The sequence below is a fragment of the Curcuma longa genome, chromosome 4, assembly GCF_044706935.1.
Source record: "Curcuma longa cultivar G26 ecotype Majalengka, Jawa Barat chromosome 4, ITB_CL_G26_1.1, whole genome shotgun sequence".
NCBI lineage: Eukaryota > Viridiplantae > Streptophyta > Magnoliopsida > Zingiberales > Zingiberaceae > Curcuma > Curcuma longa.
In genome coordinates this window covers 20,181,940-20,198,646 of record NC_133864.1, presented here as the reverse complement: position 1 = coordinate 20,198,646, position 16,707 = coordinate 20,181,940, and the positions used below count along the sequence as shown (strand labels likewise).

The 16,707-nt window shown below is 38.2% G+C and overlaps 2 protein-coding genes across 2 annotated transcripts; one reads left to right on the top strand and one right to left on the bottom strand.

Moving 5' to 3' along the window:
- Window positions 1–3,458: 3,458 nt before the first annotated feature.
- LOC141827248 (F-box protein At1g67340-like) lies at window positions 3,459–4,526 on the bottom strand. The gene is made up of 3 exons (XM_074714478.1): window positions 4,452–4,526; window positions 4,203–4,365; window positions 3,459–4,127 (listed from the first exon to the last, which is right to left on the bottom strand). Exons 2-3 carry the CDS (start codon window positions 4,353–4,355, stop codon window positions 3,459–3,461), a joined length of 822 nt encoding a protein of 273 aa, XP_074570579.1. The 5' UTR covers window positions 4,356–4,365; window positions 4,452–4,526.
- Window positions 4,527–16,242: 11,716 nt separating this feature from the next.
- On the top strand, window positions 16,243–16,692 carry LOC141827247 (uncharacterized). The gene has a single exon (XM_074714476.1). The coding sequence runs from the start codon at window positions 16,243–16,245 to the stop codon at window positions 16,690–16,692; it is 450 nt and encodes a 149-aa protein (XP_074570577.1).
- Window positions 16,693–16,707: the final 15 nt, after the last annotated feature.

Genomic DNA, 16,707 nt, shown 5'->3' with positions numbered 1-16,707 from the left:
ACTTGTTCGAGATCACTTTCCTGATATCTAACTTTCTGAAGCCCTTCTTTCTTTTGAATATTTTTTGAACTAGGTTGACTAGTTCAGTGGTGACTTCATCATTACTTCCTTCTAAATTCGACTCATTTTTGAATTTGGGCTTGGGTTGGTGCTTTGCCTTTGACTCCGATTTCTTCATTTGACCTGCAAGAAGAGCTATACCTCTTTTGGCTGGATTGGTGTTAGTTTGCTCCTAGAGTTCAAACTTACCAAAAAGTTTATCAAGTTTGATTTTTGAAAGGTATCCTAGAAACCTTATAAGCATCAACCATTGATGCCCATAAGGTGTTCCTTAGGAACGCTTTCAAAGCATACCTTATGATATCGCGGTTCTCCATTGGTTGTCCTATAGCATGTAGACTATTGAGTAGGTCTTGTATCATCACGTGTAGTCCATTTGTAGATTCTTCATCCTGCATTTTTATGTTATAGAGTTTATTAAGAAGTAAGTCACGCTTACTTACCTTAGTGTCGGAGGTCCCTTTATGTAACTCAATGAACTAATCCCATAGGTCATTTGCACTTATGAATGGACCCACTCTATTGAGCTCCTCCTTTGTAAGACCACATTGTAAGGTCTGGGTGGCATTTGCATCTGTCTCGATCTTGCATTTTGTTGCGTTGTCCCACTTCTCGTAGGGTTGCGAGATTTCGTCTGCATCAGTTGGGAGAATGAAGTCGGTCTGGATCACTATCCACATTTCCACTTGAGTTTTCAATGGTACTCTATTCTTCCCTTCCAGTACATGAAGTACTCTCCAGAGAACATGGGAGGTCTAGCGGTGTTGTAGCCTTCCTAATGGGCCATCGTAAAATTCTTGCACAAAAAATAAACAACAAGAATGTTCTAAGACTTGGACTTAGATTAATAATGTGGGAAGAAATTTAAAATTTAAAAAAATTAAAACGATGAAAAAAATTTGCTTGATTAGTGGTTGCACTAATTTCAAGCGTCTCTTGCTTTGATAACAATTGTAGGATCGAAGCAAGCGCTAGAGGGGGATGAATAGCACTTATCACTTTTTCACGTATTCGAAAAGTCCGTAACTCGAGTATGCAAAAATACAGCAAAAATATAAGTAAATTCATGTTTATTTTTACTTGGTTTACAACCACTGCCTGCTACTCCAAGGCTCGCAATCCTTGGCCGCTTATAATGAAAAATTTACTATTAAACTCTTTCTCTTTCGAGAAAGAGTTTCACCTTTACAAAAGGATGTAGGAACGGTAACACTTTACCATCCTAGCAATTAATTACAGTATAGACAAAAAATCAAAATCAATTTTATTGACAAATACGAGTTAGCAAGGTCGTGCGGTTGTCGGTACAATGTTTCGGTGTTGCGATAGCATTTTGAAAGCGTCATTTGCGTGCAAAGTTGTCGTGAATTGAGTATGAATGGATCCACTAGGGTTCCCCTTCACAACTTCTTTTATTGACTGATCCGGACACCTAAAACTCTTTTTGGACGCCTGAAACTCCTTCTAGGAGCTTCCACATCGACTTGTCGATCCGCTCTCGATGCTAACTTAGCATCTTTAGGCACCTGTATCCCTTTCGGACGCCTGGAATGCTGATGTGGGGTTGTCGGGTCAGCTTTGACTCTGTCGTGGCTTATCCTTCTCCGCCTTTCGAGCGCTTGGAAGTTGAGATGTCACCAACCATTCCTGGCTCGCCACCTCATCAACCTTGCTGGCCTGATCGGCTGACATCTGAGAGCCTGGACCCAATCTGGGTGTCTGGACTATCCGATCGCTCAAATCTATACGACGCTCGGAACTCAAGTTCCAGTCTTTTAATTTCCTGCATCACAGAGTTAGTACAAAATATATTTTATAAGAAATTCAAATTCAGATAGTTTTCAACTGTCTGATTTTGACTTTTAAGTTTTCAATGAAATCTTAGGTCAGATCGACGCCTACTGTTCTCCTTCAAGGGAATGCATCCTCACTTACTCTTTTCAAGAGAGATTACCTTTGTCAACCATCTGGTTCTCCAGACCTAGTTGGACTTTTGTTCAGCATCTGATCCTCGCTCCCTAGGACTTTCCTTCGATGTTTAGTCTTCGCTGACCCATCACTCCACTAAGCGTCTGGTCCACTGACCCGCCTAGACTTCCTGCCTAGTACTTTGATTGCTAAGTCTTTCTACCCAGCCCACTGACTAGGACTTCCTTGTCTGGTCCTCTAAACCAGGACTTTCTTGTTTAGTCCTCCAGACCAGAACTTCCTTGCCAAGCCGCAACTAGGACTTTTCCTATATTCCTTGCACACTCATTTTAGCTCATTAGTACACATTACAATCTTAACTTAAACTCTTTGTCATGAATCAAAATATCTATTCAATTATCTAGTGTTCTCTGCATCAATACCTTGGCTAGTGCCCGTCGAGCTGCGCCCGCGACCCCTGGCCAGCTGCCGTTGGGCCCCGACTAGTTGTCGTAGGGCCCCAACCCCTAGCTAGTGGGCGTCAGCCCTCGGCCAGTGGCCAGGGCCCCTGGCCCGCAGTGTGCCACCAGCGTCGTGCGGAGAGGGGGGCAGGTCTTAATGGGAGAGGGAGAGGAAGAAATACTAGATTTATATCACGGCCTTCGATCATTGGAGAGATCCAACATCGACATCGAAGAGGCGACGACGACATTCCTGAGAGATCTACACAAAGGGAGAGAAAGAAAGAAGAGAACAACACGATTTAGGGTTTAATGCTCCTAACATTGGCAATGAATCTATGTTCGTTCATTTGACGACGAAATTAATTTAAAAATATTTTCATCGTAATTTCAGCGATAAAAATTTAATTTTGTCGTCAATTTAAATTCAACGAATTAATATTTCATCACTTATTCATGATAAATAATTCTTTCATCATAAAATTTATTATTAATTTATTATGAATATATTTCATCCTTAATATTCGTCTTAAATTTTTTAATTTTTTATGATAAAACATGAACAAACTCAAATTGATTGAGTTTTACTATTAAAACTAATTAATTTTTTTTAGACAAACTGAAAGAATTAAATTTTACTTTTAAAATTAAATAAATCGTATCGATATAAAATTATTTAATTTATCAAATATCAAATTAATCAAAAAATGATAAATTCCAGTCAGTCTCATGGACTCAATCGTGGCCGGTCAGTTCCACAAAAGTTTAAAAAATGATAAATCTCATTCAGTCTCATGGCCGGCCCGGTCCACGAAAGTTTCTCACCGACTACCAGGATAAATCGGGAAGTGCATATGACGGACAATCCAGATGCCTAGCATCCTTTGATTGCGTTCTCAATATCAAATTAATCAAATTTTTATTAATAGTCGATTAATTAATGTACAATATCAAACAATTATTATTGAACATTCGAATCCATTAATTAATTGAGATCTGATTTCATACAAATCTCGCCAACAAATTAAATTAAAAATCAAAGATAGCAGGGAGAACAGGGAGAGGGATAACTATGGCTGTGCAATCAGCCATATGAGCCGTCTTCCAGTGAACCGCTTGGCACGCCCGGGAGCAATAGCCAACAAGCGTACACATAGAACATACCCGGAACTCAAATCTTCTCGTTTCCGGCCGACTGCAGTTGGCGTTGGCACACAGTCGAACGCTCTCGCCAAATTTCTGCCTCGTCTTAAACCACTCTGCCATGAAGCGGTTGGCAGGGTGAATCTCGGGGGCGGGCACGTTGTATCCGAAATCGCTATGGAGACAGTCGTGGTTGGACGCCGCAAGGCAAAGAGATGGCTGTTCGGCCAGAAGGGCAGCGAGCTCACGGGTGTTGGCATCCACGAGGAGCCGGCGTCCAAGGGCCACGTCCTTGGGGACGCCATAGCCGTCCTGCAAGCAATGCCCAATCTCTCGAATCGCATCAACGTAGCCATGCTGGGCTGCGAGAAGACAGAGAGAAAATCCGATACTGAGATTCTTTTGGCTTTTGCCCACTCCAGTGCCATTAAAGAAAATCAAGGCGAGTGAATACATCGCCTGCTCATGACCGCCCTGGGAGGCTCGTAATAAATAGCGCAATGCCTTTCTCGTCGACTTTTTGGGGTGGCGGCTTCTCAAGCAATAGCATTCTATCTGTCAGTGACAACAAATTAAACGAGCTGAGGGAAAGATTCAGAAGGAAAGCATGAGCAAAGTGAAGGCACCCACCATCCCGAGCAAGTAGCATGCCTCTAAGTTCCCTGCGTGGGCACACCTCTTCAGGAACCCGTGTGCCTGCGGCGACCAATTGTGAGCCCTGATCGAGATAGATTTCAACGTCGCCTTCTCAAGAACCAGAGGATTCTTCCCTAATCTTTTCATCCTTTTGCATCTGCCAACAACAAAAAAAACTTCAAGATCAGAATTTTACCACTAAAATTCGGACCAAAGAAACAAAATTTCCTACGTTCGCATTACGCTTATCAGATCCGACGGGCGCTCGGCGGCGGCACTGAGGCAGCAGAGTATCGACAGGACGATATCATCAGGTAGATGATCGAAGAAATCAGTCTTCTTGCCGGAATCTTCCACGATCGACAGGACGATATCATCAGGTAGATGATCGAAGAAATCAGTCTTCTTGCCGGAATCTTCCACTCCGTCGAACTGCAGCCGCCTCCGTTTGCAGGGCTCCGATTCGGAACCAAAGCAGCAGACAGTTCTCGAACCCATGCCTCCGATTTATATGAGATCGTGGATCGAGAGGATCAGGGCGCCGTGGTTTTTATAGCGATTTCGAAACGTCAAATTCGGATGATTGAATTTGGCATGCGTTTTAAAGGCTGATCGTGAGCATCGGTTACGTGACTGCGTATTTATTTCGATCGTTAAAATTACAATTTTGGAAATACAATTATTTGCAATACCGTGTTATTCTAAAAACGGAAGGATATCTAAAATTTAGATTATTAATTTTAGGAAAAAAAAGGTAATTCGATGTAAATTTTGAGCAAGAAATAAGAAAATATCAAAAGGTAATTCGATGCTAAAAATATACAAAATAAATATCAAACTATCAAAAATTAAATTTAATTAAAAAACTCAAAATACACAAAGTCTAATATTCTAAATTTATTTTAAAAAAAGAGAGAAATCTTAATTATTTTTAAAATTAAAATTTCAAGAAAAAATATGAAAAAATTAACTCCACATTTTCTGATGATAATGTCTAGTTTTTTTTGTTTGTTTATTAACTCCACGTCAAATTAACATTAGAATATATATATATATATAGTATAAGTAATGGTCCATGTGTTTGACTCCACCATGCATTAAATTTTGTTCATCAGTGTTCTCTTCTTCCAAGAAAAGAAACCAACCACTACACTACATTAATTTGGCGTTTTAGGTTGGTTCATGAATGGAGATAATTTGGTCGACCTTAACTATGAATATTCGACGGTGATTGGGTTTGACAATTAGGAAGGAAATGAGTGTTGGGAATTTATTGTTTGACTAATCAGGTGCCTTAAAATTAAGGATCATACAGACAAGAAAAGTAATGAACTAAACAACCTATTAGAGGTTTGCTCCCTATTTGTTAATGTTATTAATTCTTTTAAAGAAATAAAATCATGGGAGGATCATATATGTGTTGCACCGTATTCATTCAAGAAAATTGATAAAGTTAATAGTTAGAATGAAATATTAAAAGTGTGTTTGATTTAAGTTATCATACATAATCTGAGTTATGTGATTATCAAATAATCACATAATCAAAATTATGAGGTACAAAACATAACCTAATGTTGTTTGTTTCAACTTATTTATTTGGAGAGAATAAAACCTAACCAGTTTAATATTATATATTACGCTTGATTCAATTTATTTTTAAAATAAATTAAATTAATAATATTAATGATGATAATAAATTGATAATATATAAAAAATAAATATAATTTATTTATAAATTTTTTAAATTTATTAATAAAATAATTTATTAAATTAATAAATATAATTTGTTAATTTTATTTTTTTAAATTTAAAATAAATTTTTATATATTTTAATAAAATAATTATTTAAATAAATATATTATTAAATTAATAAATATAATTTATTAATTTTATTTTTTTAAATTTAAAAATAAATAATCTCTTTTAAATTTATAAGTATTTAAATTAAAATTTATTGAATTAATTAACTTGGCTTCAATTAGATTTCTCGATACATTTCAATTAATTCAATTTTAAAATCATAGGGTAACCAAAGGAAAGATTTTTAGTTAATCTCCAAAATTACAGAAAATCATAGGTCACTAAGATAATCACATTTCTGGATTATAATCAATTTGCTGATCTGGCGGTGATGTTCAGAGTTTGTAAATGTATCTGATTGAAATCAGATGATAGGCTGAGGGCTAATAGAGAGTTTGAATAGGTTGGGGACATGGGTCGGGTACTGGTCAAGCCTGCTTCTTTCTGGGTCAATTTTTGTCGGATCACTCATTGTAGGTTGACCTCGCAATGGATCGGTCTCACAACGGGTCAGTGGGGCACAGGTTGGTGGGGCATAGATCGGGTCCCTTGTGGATTAAATCTGAGATCCATCTAGCACAGGAGGAATGTTGTGGCCTCAGCGAACCTCTCAAGTCAAACGTAAGAGAAATGAGAGTGGCAAAGCAATTGAGATAGTAAAAAATCACATATCCCCTTTGCCCGATGACAACGTTACCTTACTACAAAAATATTCACATTTAGCAATCGAAATTTCGATTGCAATAAATTTTGATTGCGTTAAATCCGTTTAACAACCGAAAAAAATCATAAAAAATTTTATCGTAATTTGATTTATCGATCGAATTTTAATTAGGTCACTAATATTAGTGACCAATTTAGAGTTATGTTGTTAATATTACCAACCGAATTAGGATTCGATTGCTAATATTAGCGACTGAATCCTAATTCAGTCACTAATTTTATCATTAATTTTGAAAAAATTTCATCAGCATCCCCCATTTTTCTATTTTATATCATATTTACACACAAATATATCAAAACTTTATCACATACAATCTATATCGTAAATCCATGATATATACTATCAATATTTACAATTCATATCACTAACCTATCATATATATACAACCCATATTTACAATACATATCACAAATATATCATATACACAATTCATATCAAATAATATAATAAAATAATATTCAAACGATACAATATATATCTAAACAAATTAGAATTCGATCGCTAAATTTAGCGATCGAATCCTAGTTCGGCCGCTAATTCTATCATTAATTTTTAAAAAATTTCGCCAGCATCCCCATTTTTCTATTTTATATCCTATTTACATACAAATATATCAAAACTCTATCACATACAATCCATATCCATATCGTAAACATATCATATATACAATCAATATTTACAATTCATATCACTAACCTATTATATATAAACAATTCATATTCACAATACATATCACAAACATATCATATACACAATTCATATCAAATAATGTAATAAAATAATATCCAAATGATACAAAATATTCAAACGATACAATATATATATATATATATAAACCATACAAATAATATCCAAACTATACAATCAATATCCAAATGATACAAACACTATCCATGATATAAATCAGTCTACGATACAATCAATTTTAAATGATACAAATATTATCCATGATATAAATCAGTCTACGATGCAAACCATATCAAAATGATAAAGACAGACATGTCATCATTCTCAACAAAAAAAACTCCATCATCCAATCCTGCATCAAATAAAACCATGATACAAATCAGTTTATGATACAATCAATATCCAAATGATATGAACACTATCATTGATACAAATCAGTCTACGATACAAACCATATCAAAATGATATAGACAAACATGTCATTATCCTCAACAAAAAAATAACTCCATCATCCAATCCTGCATACAATAAAATATGATAAGTTATTAAATCAAATACACACAAAAAATAATGAAACTAATATTAAAACAGATATACACAATGTTATGAAATTAATATTCTGAAACTAATTCAAAATATAGTATAAAATCATTGGCATTGTATATAATTAAATATAATTAGCATTGTATATAATATCAAGTATAACGAAACCAATTATTATGTTTAATGGACCATAAATATAAAAATAAAATTGAAAGTTAACACACCTCAAAATATCTACTTATCAGGAGCATTTGAGTCTTGAGTTTCCTGTGAATTGAAACCATGCGGCGTGGAAAAAGCAAAATGACACATCAATGAATAGCGATCAAAGAATTCTCACATTTACCGATCGACTGTCGTCTTGACCCGATCATCAATCGATCGCTTTGATTACTCTATTGTTATCCTGACTCGATCATCTATCCACTAGCTTAGCCAATGCTAGGCTGCACTTACTGGGCTGGAGCCCAGTGCAGCTCGATAATTTTTAATTTAATATATTAAATCAAAATTCAAAAATTAAAATAGTTAAGCTTATTCCTATTAATTAGCCCAGGGCAGTTGAAGATTTTGATTACGCCATTGCATCTATCGACTTCTTGGATTGCTCTAATATCGTGACCTAATCTTTCAGTGCTTGATTTTCTTGACGTAATTCTCGCACTTCATTGTATTGAGAACTAAATCGACCCCTGGCCCTAAGAGCCATTACACGATCATATGCAATCCATGCATGGAAGCCAAGGTGGTAGAGGGCATTCTTTTTGCTTCATCTGATAACCTCACTAGGTCATTTCCCTCTACATCAGGTTGAGATGCATATGCAACTCAATTAGTCATATTATCATGTTAAAAATTTATTAGTATTAGATAATAAATAATTAATAAAGTTAGTTATTTTTAAATGTGAGTAGTAGTAAAATTTATATTCTTATGTCTATGGCCTTGGATCTCGTATCCATAAAAGTGTATCTTTTTCTTGTGGATATTGCAAAATATCTCCCAACAAGTACTGGGTCTATGTAAAGTATTTGTCTGAAAAGATAAAATATTTAAAATTAAAAATTATTACTAATTATAAAAATTCTAAATAATATTATTATAAATCCACCAAGTCTATTACATGCTCTATAATTGATCGTGATCCCGCTATATGCTTTGATGATTCAGTACTCATGCCATCGACCTCAAGATTTCTATTGCTTTGAGCAGTTGCTGAATTTCACTGTCATTTTTCTGCAACCTAAATGCTTGTCATTCATCCCAAACCTCATAAGGCATATATGATGATTTTTTTCTCATTTTTTTCTTCACTTGTACATAAGGTCTTTGTATAATTTTTGATAATAATTATTCTAAATTATTTTGAATTCTTCCTCGTGGTCTGACTCCTAGTATATTTTTTCTACAAAAATATCAAAAACATGTATCAGAGAATAATGGTTAGTATAAATAATATTTAAATTACTTATCAAAAATTCATGATAATAAAAATCTTTCATATCTTAGTCTACATGTCTCTATGTAGAACCAGAAGTACATTGTCATTTTTTAATTTTTTTTAAAAATATAAGTAGCAATACTATGACCATTCGGAACAAAATTACATGAAAAAAATATAAGCAGTGACACTATGACCATTCGGCAATCCCTCGGCCTGCGGCCCCGCGGCCTCGCAGCCCCGCGGCCAACTCGACAACCCTACACTCGGCCTCGACATCCCTGCTCTCGGCCCCTGCAGCCCTACACCCTATTGGCAGCCCCGTTATGACCCGGTCGGCGCTAAGCTCAAGCCCCCAGGCAACCTCGTGATTGGCCGCGGGATCGGCAGTGCTACCAACTCCACGATCGATAGATCGCGTGACTAGCCCCCGTGGCCGCTCGCGAGACCGACCGCGCCACGAGCCCTGCGGCTGACCAACCACACCACTAGCCCTATGGCTGACCGACCACGCCACCAACCCCGCAATCGAGCCACGGGATTGGCTGCGCCACCACCCCCGTGCGACAAGACCCGTCAAAACCACCAACCTCGACACCGACCCAATGGCAGCCCCTGCCGCCACCCCCCCAACCAGCAAAAAAAAAATTGAAGTAGACAAACTTATCACCACCCCACAATGTCGGAGAGAAATCCCATCGAAGATATTGCGCTAGAGAGGAGATCGGAGGATTGGGGGAAAATATTAGTGTTTGGGAGAAGACAAACGTGCGTGGTTGATGGATTTGAGATTTAGGGAAAAAAATTTAGCGATCGAACCTTGGTTGGGTCGCTATTGTAGCAATCGAACCCTCGCTATTTTAGCGATTGAGCCCAAGTTTAACTTCCAACTCAAATCTTACACGAATCCAAACCCTAAACCCTAATCCAAATCTAGTGATCGAACTCGTGATCGAGCACGAGTTTGCTCACCAAAATAGTGACCAAACTTGGGCTCGATCACTAAAATAGAGGTTGAATAGAATTCGATCACTATTTTAGCGATTGAAATGGATTCGGTTGCTATTTTAGCAATCGAATATGTGTCTGATCGCTATTTTAACTATCGAATTCGAGTTCAGTTGCTAATTTAGTAATCGAACATGGAATCAATCACTAAAATAGCGATTGAACTAGTTGTCACTCGCTATTTTGTGACTGAATCCAGCTCGGTTGCTATTTAGCGATTGAAATACAATATTAGTCGTAAAATTAGCAACTGAAATAAATTCGATCATTAAATTTGTCGTTGATTGAGGTTATTTTTGTAGTGTTATATAAGTGAAAAGGAGAGAGGGGACCTTAATGCCCACTCTGTTACATGCTAATTAGATGTGGTCTCCCCACCAAGGGCGGAGTCACGTATTAGCTTAAGCAAGCTTTAGCCCAGGGCCGACAACGATATTGAGAAGAAGGCTGTAGGGACGGAAGAAAAGATGAATATGAGAAAGAGAAAAAAACAGCCTAAGGATTCGAGATCAACCGGCTAACTCTACCATTGCTCCCCTCTCATCCATGCATTACTCCACGTGCAAAAACCCTCAGTCCACTCAGATCAACCCAAGCTCGAAGATCTAAAGGGTTGAACTGGGTCTACCAGACTGATCCAACACAACCTACCAGGCCGATCCGACCTGATACTACGCCTAATCGAGATTAGCTGCATGTGATCCCATGCAGTCTTCCTCCATATCAGTCTTATTTTAATATTTATATTACTGTTATGCAAATTTAAACCCAAGTATATTAATGAAAACTCTTACCAATCTAATTTTATTTACTACCAAATCAAACAATTATTGGTGTATTTTTGTGAACACATTGAAAAGTATAGATTTAGTAATTCAAATCTTTAAAATATTTTAAAATTAGGTTAGTGGGTTAGTGAGATGAATATGTTTTTTTTTTTTGTAGAAGGAGAGATGTCACGTTATTGATATTGACAAAAAAAATATATTATAGTAATCCTACTTCAATTCCTTATCTCGTCTTTTTTACGGCGTCTTTTTTTTTTATTTGGAAAGGAAAAAAAAAGGAGATAAAAGATAAGAAACAAATTAAGGTGATTTAGATATTGATTCTGTTTTCTAAAGAAAATATATTAATTAAACTTAGTTAATTATTTGAGTCTGTATTGCGGCTGTCTGTGAAGACTACGGGCCGGGGGCACTTGCCACTTAGTTATATCATTTTCGTGTCGAATATGTTCGCCGGCAGCCGCCGTCGGACGCGGCGGCACGGCTCCTTTCTAAAGCGAAAACGTGATCTTCTCCCTTTCCATCCAGGCGCCCTCTCGCCGAGGCAACACGTACGTAACGTGCATCGAGTCCGCGACTTTTCACTTTGTGTCACCTACAAGACAAGGGCGCTGCTATCATAAAGCTTTTATTGGCCCTGAATTGTGTAATGTTTAACCATCTCTTCATCGTTTCGTATGGACCAAGTTATTGGTTGCAATACGACAAGTTTTGGGAGAAAAGAAGTAAAATATACGTGGGCATACATAGAAGTCGCAATACCGGTACCCACACTTTCACCTCTTTGCCTTTGCTTCTTAATTTGTTTTCCCTTCTTTTGATGGCGCACCTTATCAGTGCTTGCTTGCTTGTTTGGTGAAATCACATTTTTCATTTCTTGGTTACTTGGTTTCTTATGTTAAAATTCCTATTAGGGCATCTCCAATAGAGGGGTATTTGAAAGGATATTTGGAGAAATATCCCCATATCTCAAATATCCCCTATTGGAGGGGGATATTTGAGAGAACATTTGAAATCACCGGGCACAAAGTTTTGCCCGGTGATTTCCAATTAATTCATTATAAAAAATTAATATAATAATTAAAATTAAATAAAAAAATGAAAGGGTAGGTAGGGTGTGATTAATAAAATGGTAGTGTGATTTATAAATATTTAATTAATGAAATATTTAATATGATATTTGGAAGTGAGATAGGGATAATGGTGGGACCCATAAATATTTGATTTGTGGTATATTTGATTGTGAAAGTTAGGATATTTGTGGAAGGAGATATTTGATTGATGATGTGGATGTGGGGACCACAAATATTTGGATGAAATATTTGATTGTATTGTGGATGCCCTTAAATAGTAATTTGACTCGTGGGTCTGGACCACATGCATTTGCTCAGTTTATTTGGAGGTGTGGAAAGAGAAACAGAGGAAAGTTTTCCTCTGCATGTATGCATCCACTGTTTACTTTTCTAAATTTTTACGAAGGGAGAGAAAGTTAATCCATATGTTGATGGATTTTCTGTCAAAATCGCTCCCCTCCAAATCGGGCGGAAAAGGAAGGATGGAAAATAAAAAGACGTAACTATCCTTGTCTTCTTCCAAAACTCAACGCGAAGCTCTCCGCCTCCGTCTCCTCTCGGCGGATTTTGGTCCAGTTCCGATGGCTTAGACTCCATTCGGCCTAGGATGAGCGGGCTGGGCCGGAGGAGGCGGTCTTGCTTAAAGGAGTGGGAGACGAGGCAGTAGGAGAAGCGGGCGGCGAGGGAGGGCGAGAGAGCCGCGAGCTGGGCGGGCAACGAGAGCGGGCCTCGGTCAAACCCCGCGACACTGAGCATGTAGTCGCTCCCGGGGGACAGAGGGAGGGAGACCTGCTTTCGGCAGCGCTCCTTCGTGTGCCAGCGGCTACGGTGGCGCACCGCCGAGTGGAGCGCCGACGACTTTAGGTGCTGGAGGATGGTAAAGTTGGAATTTTGGGAACGGAAGAGGGAGTGGGAGAGAGGGAAGACGATGGAATCAGGCCGAGCACCATCAATAACAAAGAGCTAGTCACACAACAGGAGCAGCAGCAGAAAGAGGGAAGCCATGGAAGCTTGCATTTTGATGGAGGAGGAACAAAAAGAAAGAAATGGCTACGAGTGGGGCAAAGTAGGAAGCTTCCAACACCTCAATTTATACGGTGGCTGGGCGAAATGTGGTTGGGCGGGGGCGGCGCGGTGGCTGGGTGCCGGAGAACTGAAGCTTCACGGCGTGGGCGACGACGAGACGGCGGGGGACAGCGAGGTGGAGCGGTTTCGACCCGAGGAAGAAGAAGATGCGTCGGGGTATTTTGGATAATACAGATATTTTTAATTTTCTTTCCTTAAACAAGGTAAACAAATATCTAGAAAGGATTGATTTTATTTATTTCCTTTCTCCTTCCCTAGGGATTTATTTCCTTTCCTTTCTTTTCCTCATCCATTGTATGAAGTAAACATAGGCTAACTGATCACCGAAGCTTAGGCCCATGCTCAACAAGCTCAGGTTGTACAGGTGCCAACAAGCTCATGTTATGCTGTGACAGCACATAGCCCATTCATACTAACTTTCCTCCCCATTGTCCTATTTGAAGAAGTTTTTTTTTTTGCAATCCTTGCAACCATGTAAATAGTTGTGAACAGGGGAGAATGAACTTTGCCGGGCATGGGGAATGAGGGAATCAGAATGCAGAAAAAGAGCGAGTAAATGATTCGTAAACCTCTGACGGTGTTCACAAGAGATGAAGGTTAGAACGAAGTGAATTACGCCGGAAGTAGTCAATCAGTTCTCCTTTGTGATGCCTCGTCAATGACATTGGCTAATGGATAAAAGTGAACTGACGTGCAAGGATACCGATAAATAATGCCTTCTTTGATGCGAGATTTGATCCGTCACAGCGAATCCCACCATCCACCCTACGATATTCAACATCTGTTCAAGAAATCAGTTGCAATCATGGTGAGACAAGCCAAGTGGAACCACCAACACCACCACCAAAAAGACATGAGCAAAGTTGCAAATCCTTTGGTTGCAGTTGCACCTCAAACTCCAGGCTCATCCACATTGGTTGTCACTCGAGCACGCAGGCACAGGACCATGTTTGATGTGCCAACTGAAGTAAATAGAGAGGGGACAAAGAGTAATAGTGTGTCTGAAGATGGTGGTGGGAAGCCATGATCAATGCATGAATCATTGAAAAGAAAGCAGGCATCTACGTTACTCAGGTTCTTGTGGTGCGGCCAAGAGCATCAACCAAAAAAGCCTGAGATATGTACAGGTGAGATGAACTGAACTGAGCTGAGCTGCCTCCCCAGCACGTTCTATGTCCCTGCTTACTACTTACCCTCACCTTTTTGCTCACGCCTTGAGCACCAAAATGGTATATACAAATCCACCCATGAATCATAGATAAGATTTGCAAATTAAACTCACTTAGCGTTCTGAGGCATTCTAGCAAATTCTGAATTTTCTTAGCAAATTGGTAAACTGAGCCAAAACAGCAGAGCACAGGTGAACTGAGTTGCCTCCCCGAGTCCCCGGCATATTCCATATTCCCGATTCTCTCCCCTTTTGCTCTCGCAACTATTATCACAAAGGCAAATGCATATCAATACATGAAGCATTGATGGTTAATGTGAAACCCTTCACTTGCACCATTTACTACAAAAATGAAGGACCCACCCAAAACGACAAAGCAGGTACAAGAATAAGAAAGGATTCTTACCAGAGAATAAAGGTACAAATTCCATGTCTTAATAGGTGGGAAACATATTTCCCACTAGCCTCTGTACATGAAAGAAGTTATCACAAGTTGGCTATCTAAGTCCCAAATGGAATCTATACCAACTAGAAAGAGCACAAACATCAATAGAAAAGAAATATAAACATTCATGGAAGATTCGAAAAGGACTTATCATAAAATGTTTACATCTGATTTGTACACTTAAATTGTAAAAAGGACTGTCGTTAATAAGTGGAGGCCAAATAAAAATGACAAATTACAGTTCAATGTGAAAGCCAACTGAACCAGCAAAAGCGAGCAAACTTGGCATGGCCCAAACCAATCAATAATTTGTCATTTTGACTGCTTGCTCTGCATTCATGGAACCATTGTTTCTGCTTGGATCAATTAGTTGAACAGTCTAATTTAAAGCAATTGGTAACTCAGGTATTCAACAAAAACATAGTGAGCTGTTAAACAAACCTAGACCTACCAAAAACTTCCACAAAACTTTGCCCAACCTAAGCACGTGCTCAGTTCAATGATTGCAACATTTACAACTGTTGAACTATAAAAAGCCAACCACATGAGGGAAAGCAGAAAGAACAGGCTGCTGAGGCAAATAGACTTGTCTAAATCTGGTTCAAAGTCTGTATATAATAACCAACAATAAAATGCCCAACTGATTGTTTAACAAAGAAAATATACAAGCACAATCTACTTCCACTTAGACTTGAATCTGCTTCATTAAAGCAATATCTATAGATATGTATGATCAAATCATTTCTGAAATTGTCAATATCTCAGTCGAAATACATCTTTGAAAAAGACCATGAGCGTACATCAGATTCCATGTCATCCTTAATAACAGTAAACAATAACATCGTGCCAAGTCAATGTTCCTAAAACATTGAAAGTTAGAAAATCAAGGAAAAAAGATGACAAGATAAAGGTTTTGCTTCTGGAAGGATTATCATCAAGGTTCAGCCTTCACTTGAATATGTTAAAATAAGTCATATTTTCAGAAATGCACTATTTTATTTTAATTAGCACAATGAAATCCAAGCAACGGATATAGATAGTTTTTCATCAAGACAGGAAAAAAACACCAAAGTCACTTTTGCAGATAACAAACAGCAAACCATCAGGATAGTTGCTGAGCTGTAAAAAATTTTTTACAAATTTCAAATTTACTCCTTAACTGGAGTGGTGGATGCTGACAAAGGTTGGGCATAGGGAAGTTAGTATATAAAGAGTTCGACTAGTCACTAGCCATAATACAGAACTCTCTTGAATTGCCTTTCTAGGTTTCCATGGAAAATAATCATCCAAGAGAACTGCAACTACTAGTGCAGTCCTCAGCCTCTCTTCCTTCTGAATCGCCAAAGTCCATGGCAGGATGTGATCCTACTACCCATTCTCTGCCTGACCTTAGTCTATCGATGAGTGTTAGGACACCATGGACATCTGTGAAAGAGGAACCAAACAGCTATGCCAAAAAACTACAATTATTAAGGCAGCATACTGCTGAGCAGATCCGACTTGCAGCTGTTGAGAAGGCTTACATTGAGAGAACAAGGGAGCTGACAAGGAGGGAGCTGGACTTAGCAAAGAAAGAGTTTGCACGAGCCAAGCTAGTATGGGAGCAAGCAAGAGAAGACGTGGAGAAAGCAGAGAGGCTAAAGGAGATAGCAACCAGAAGGGTCAGCTCTACTTGCATGGAGATCACTTGCCACAATTGTCGTCAGCCATTCCAAGCATAGGAGAACTTAGAATGT

Coding starts and splice junctions, on each gene's coding strand:
- LOC141827248 (XM_074714478.1), bottom strand. CDS start 4,355: ATGAAAAGATTAGGGAAGAATCCTCTGGTTCTTGAGAAGGCGACGTTG. Junction 4,128..4,202: donor CATGCTACTTGCTCGGGATG/GTGGGTGCCTTC, acceptor TGTCACTGACAG/ATAGAATGCTATTGCTTGAG.
- LOC141827247 (XM_074714476.1), top strand. CDS start 16,243: ATGGAAAATAATCATCCAAGAGAACTGCAACTACTAGTGCAGTCCTCA.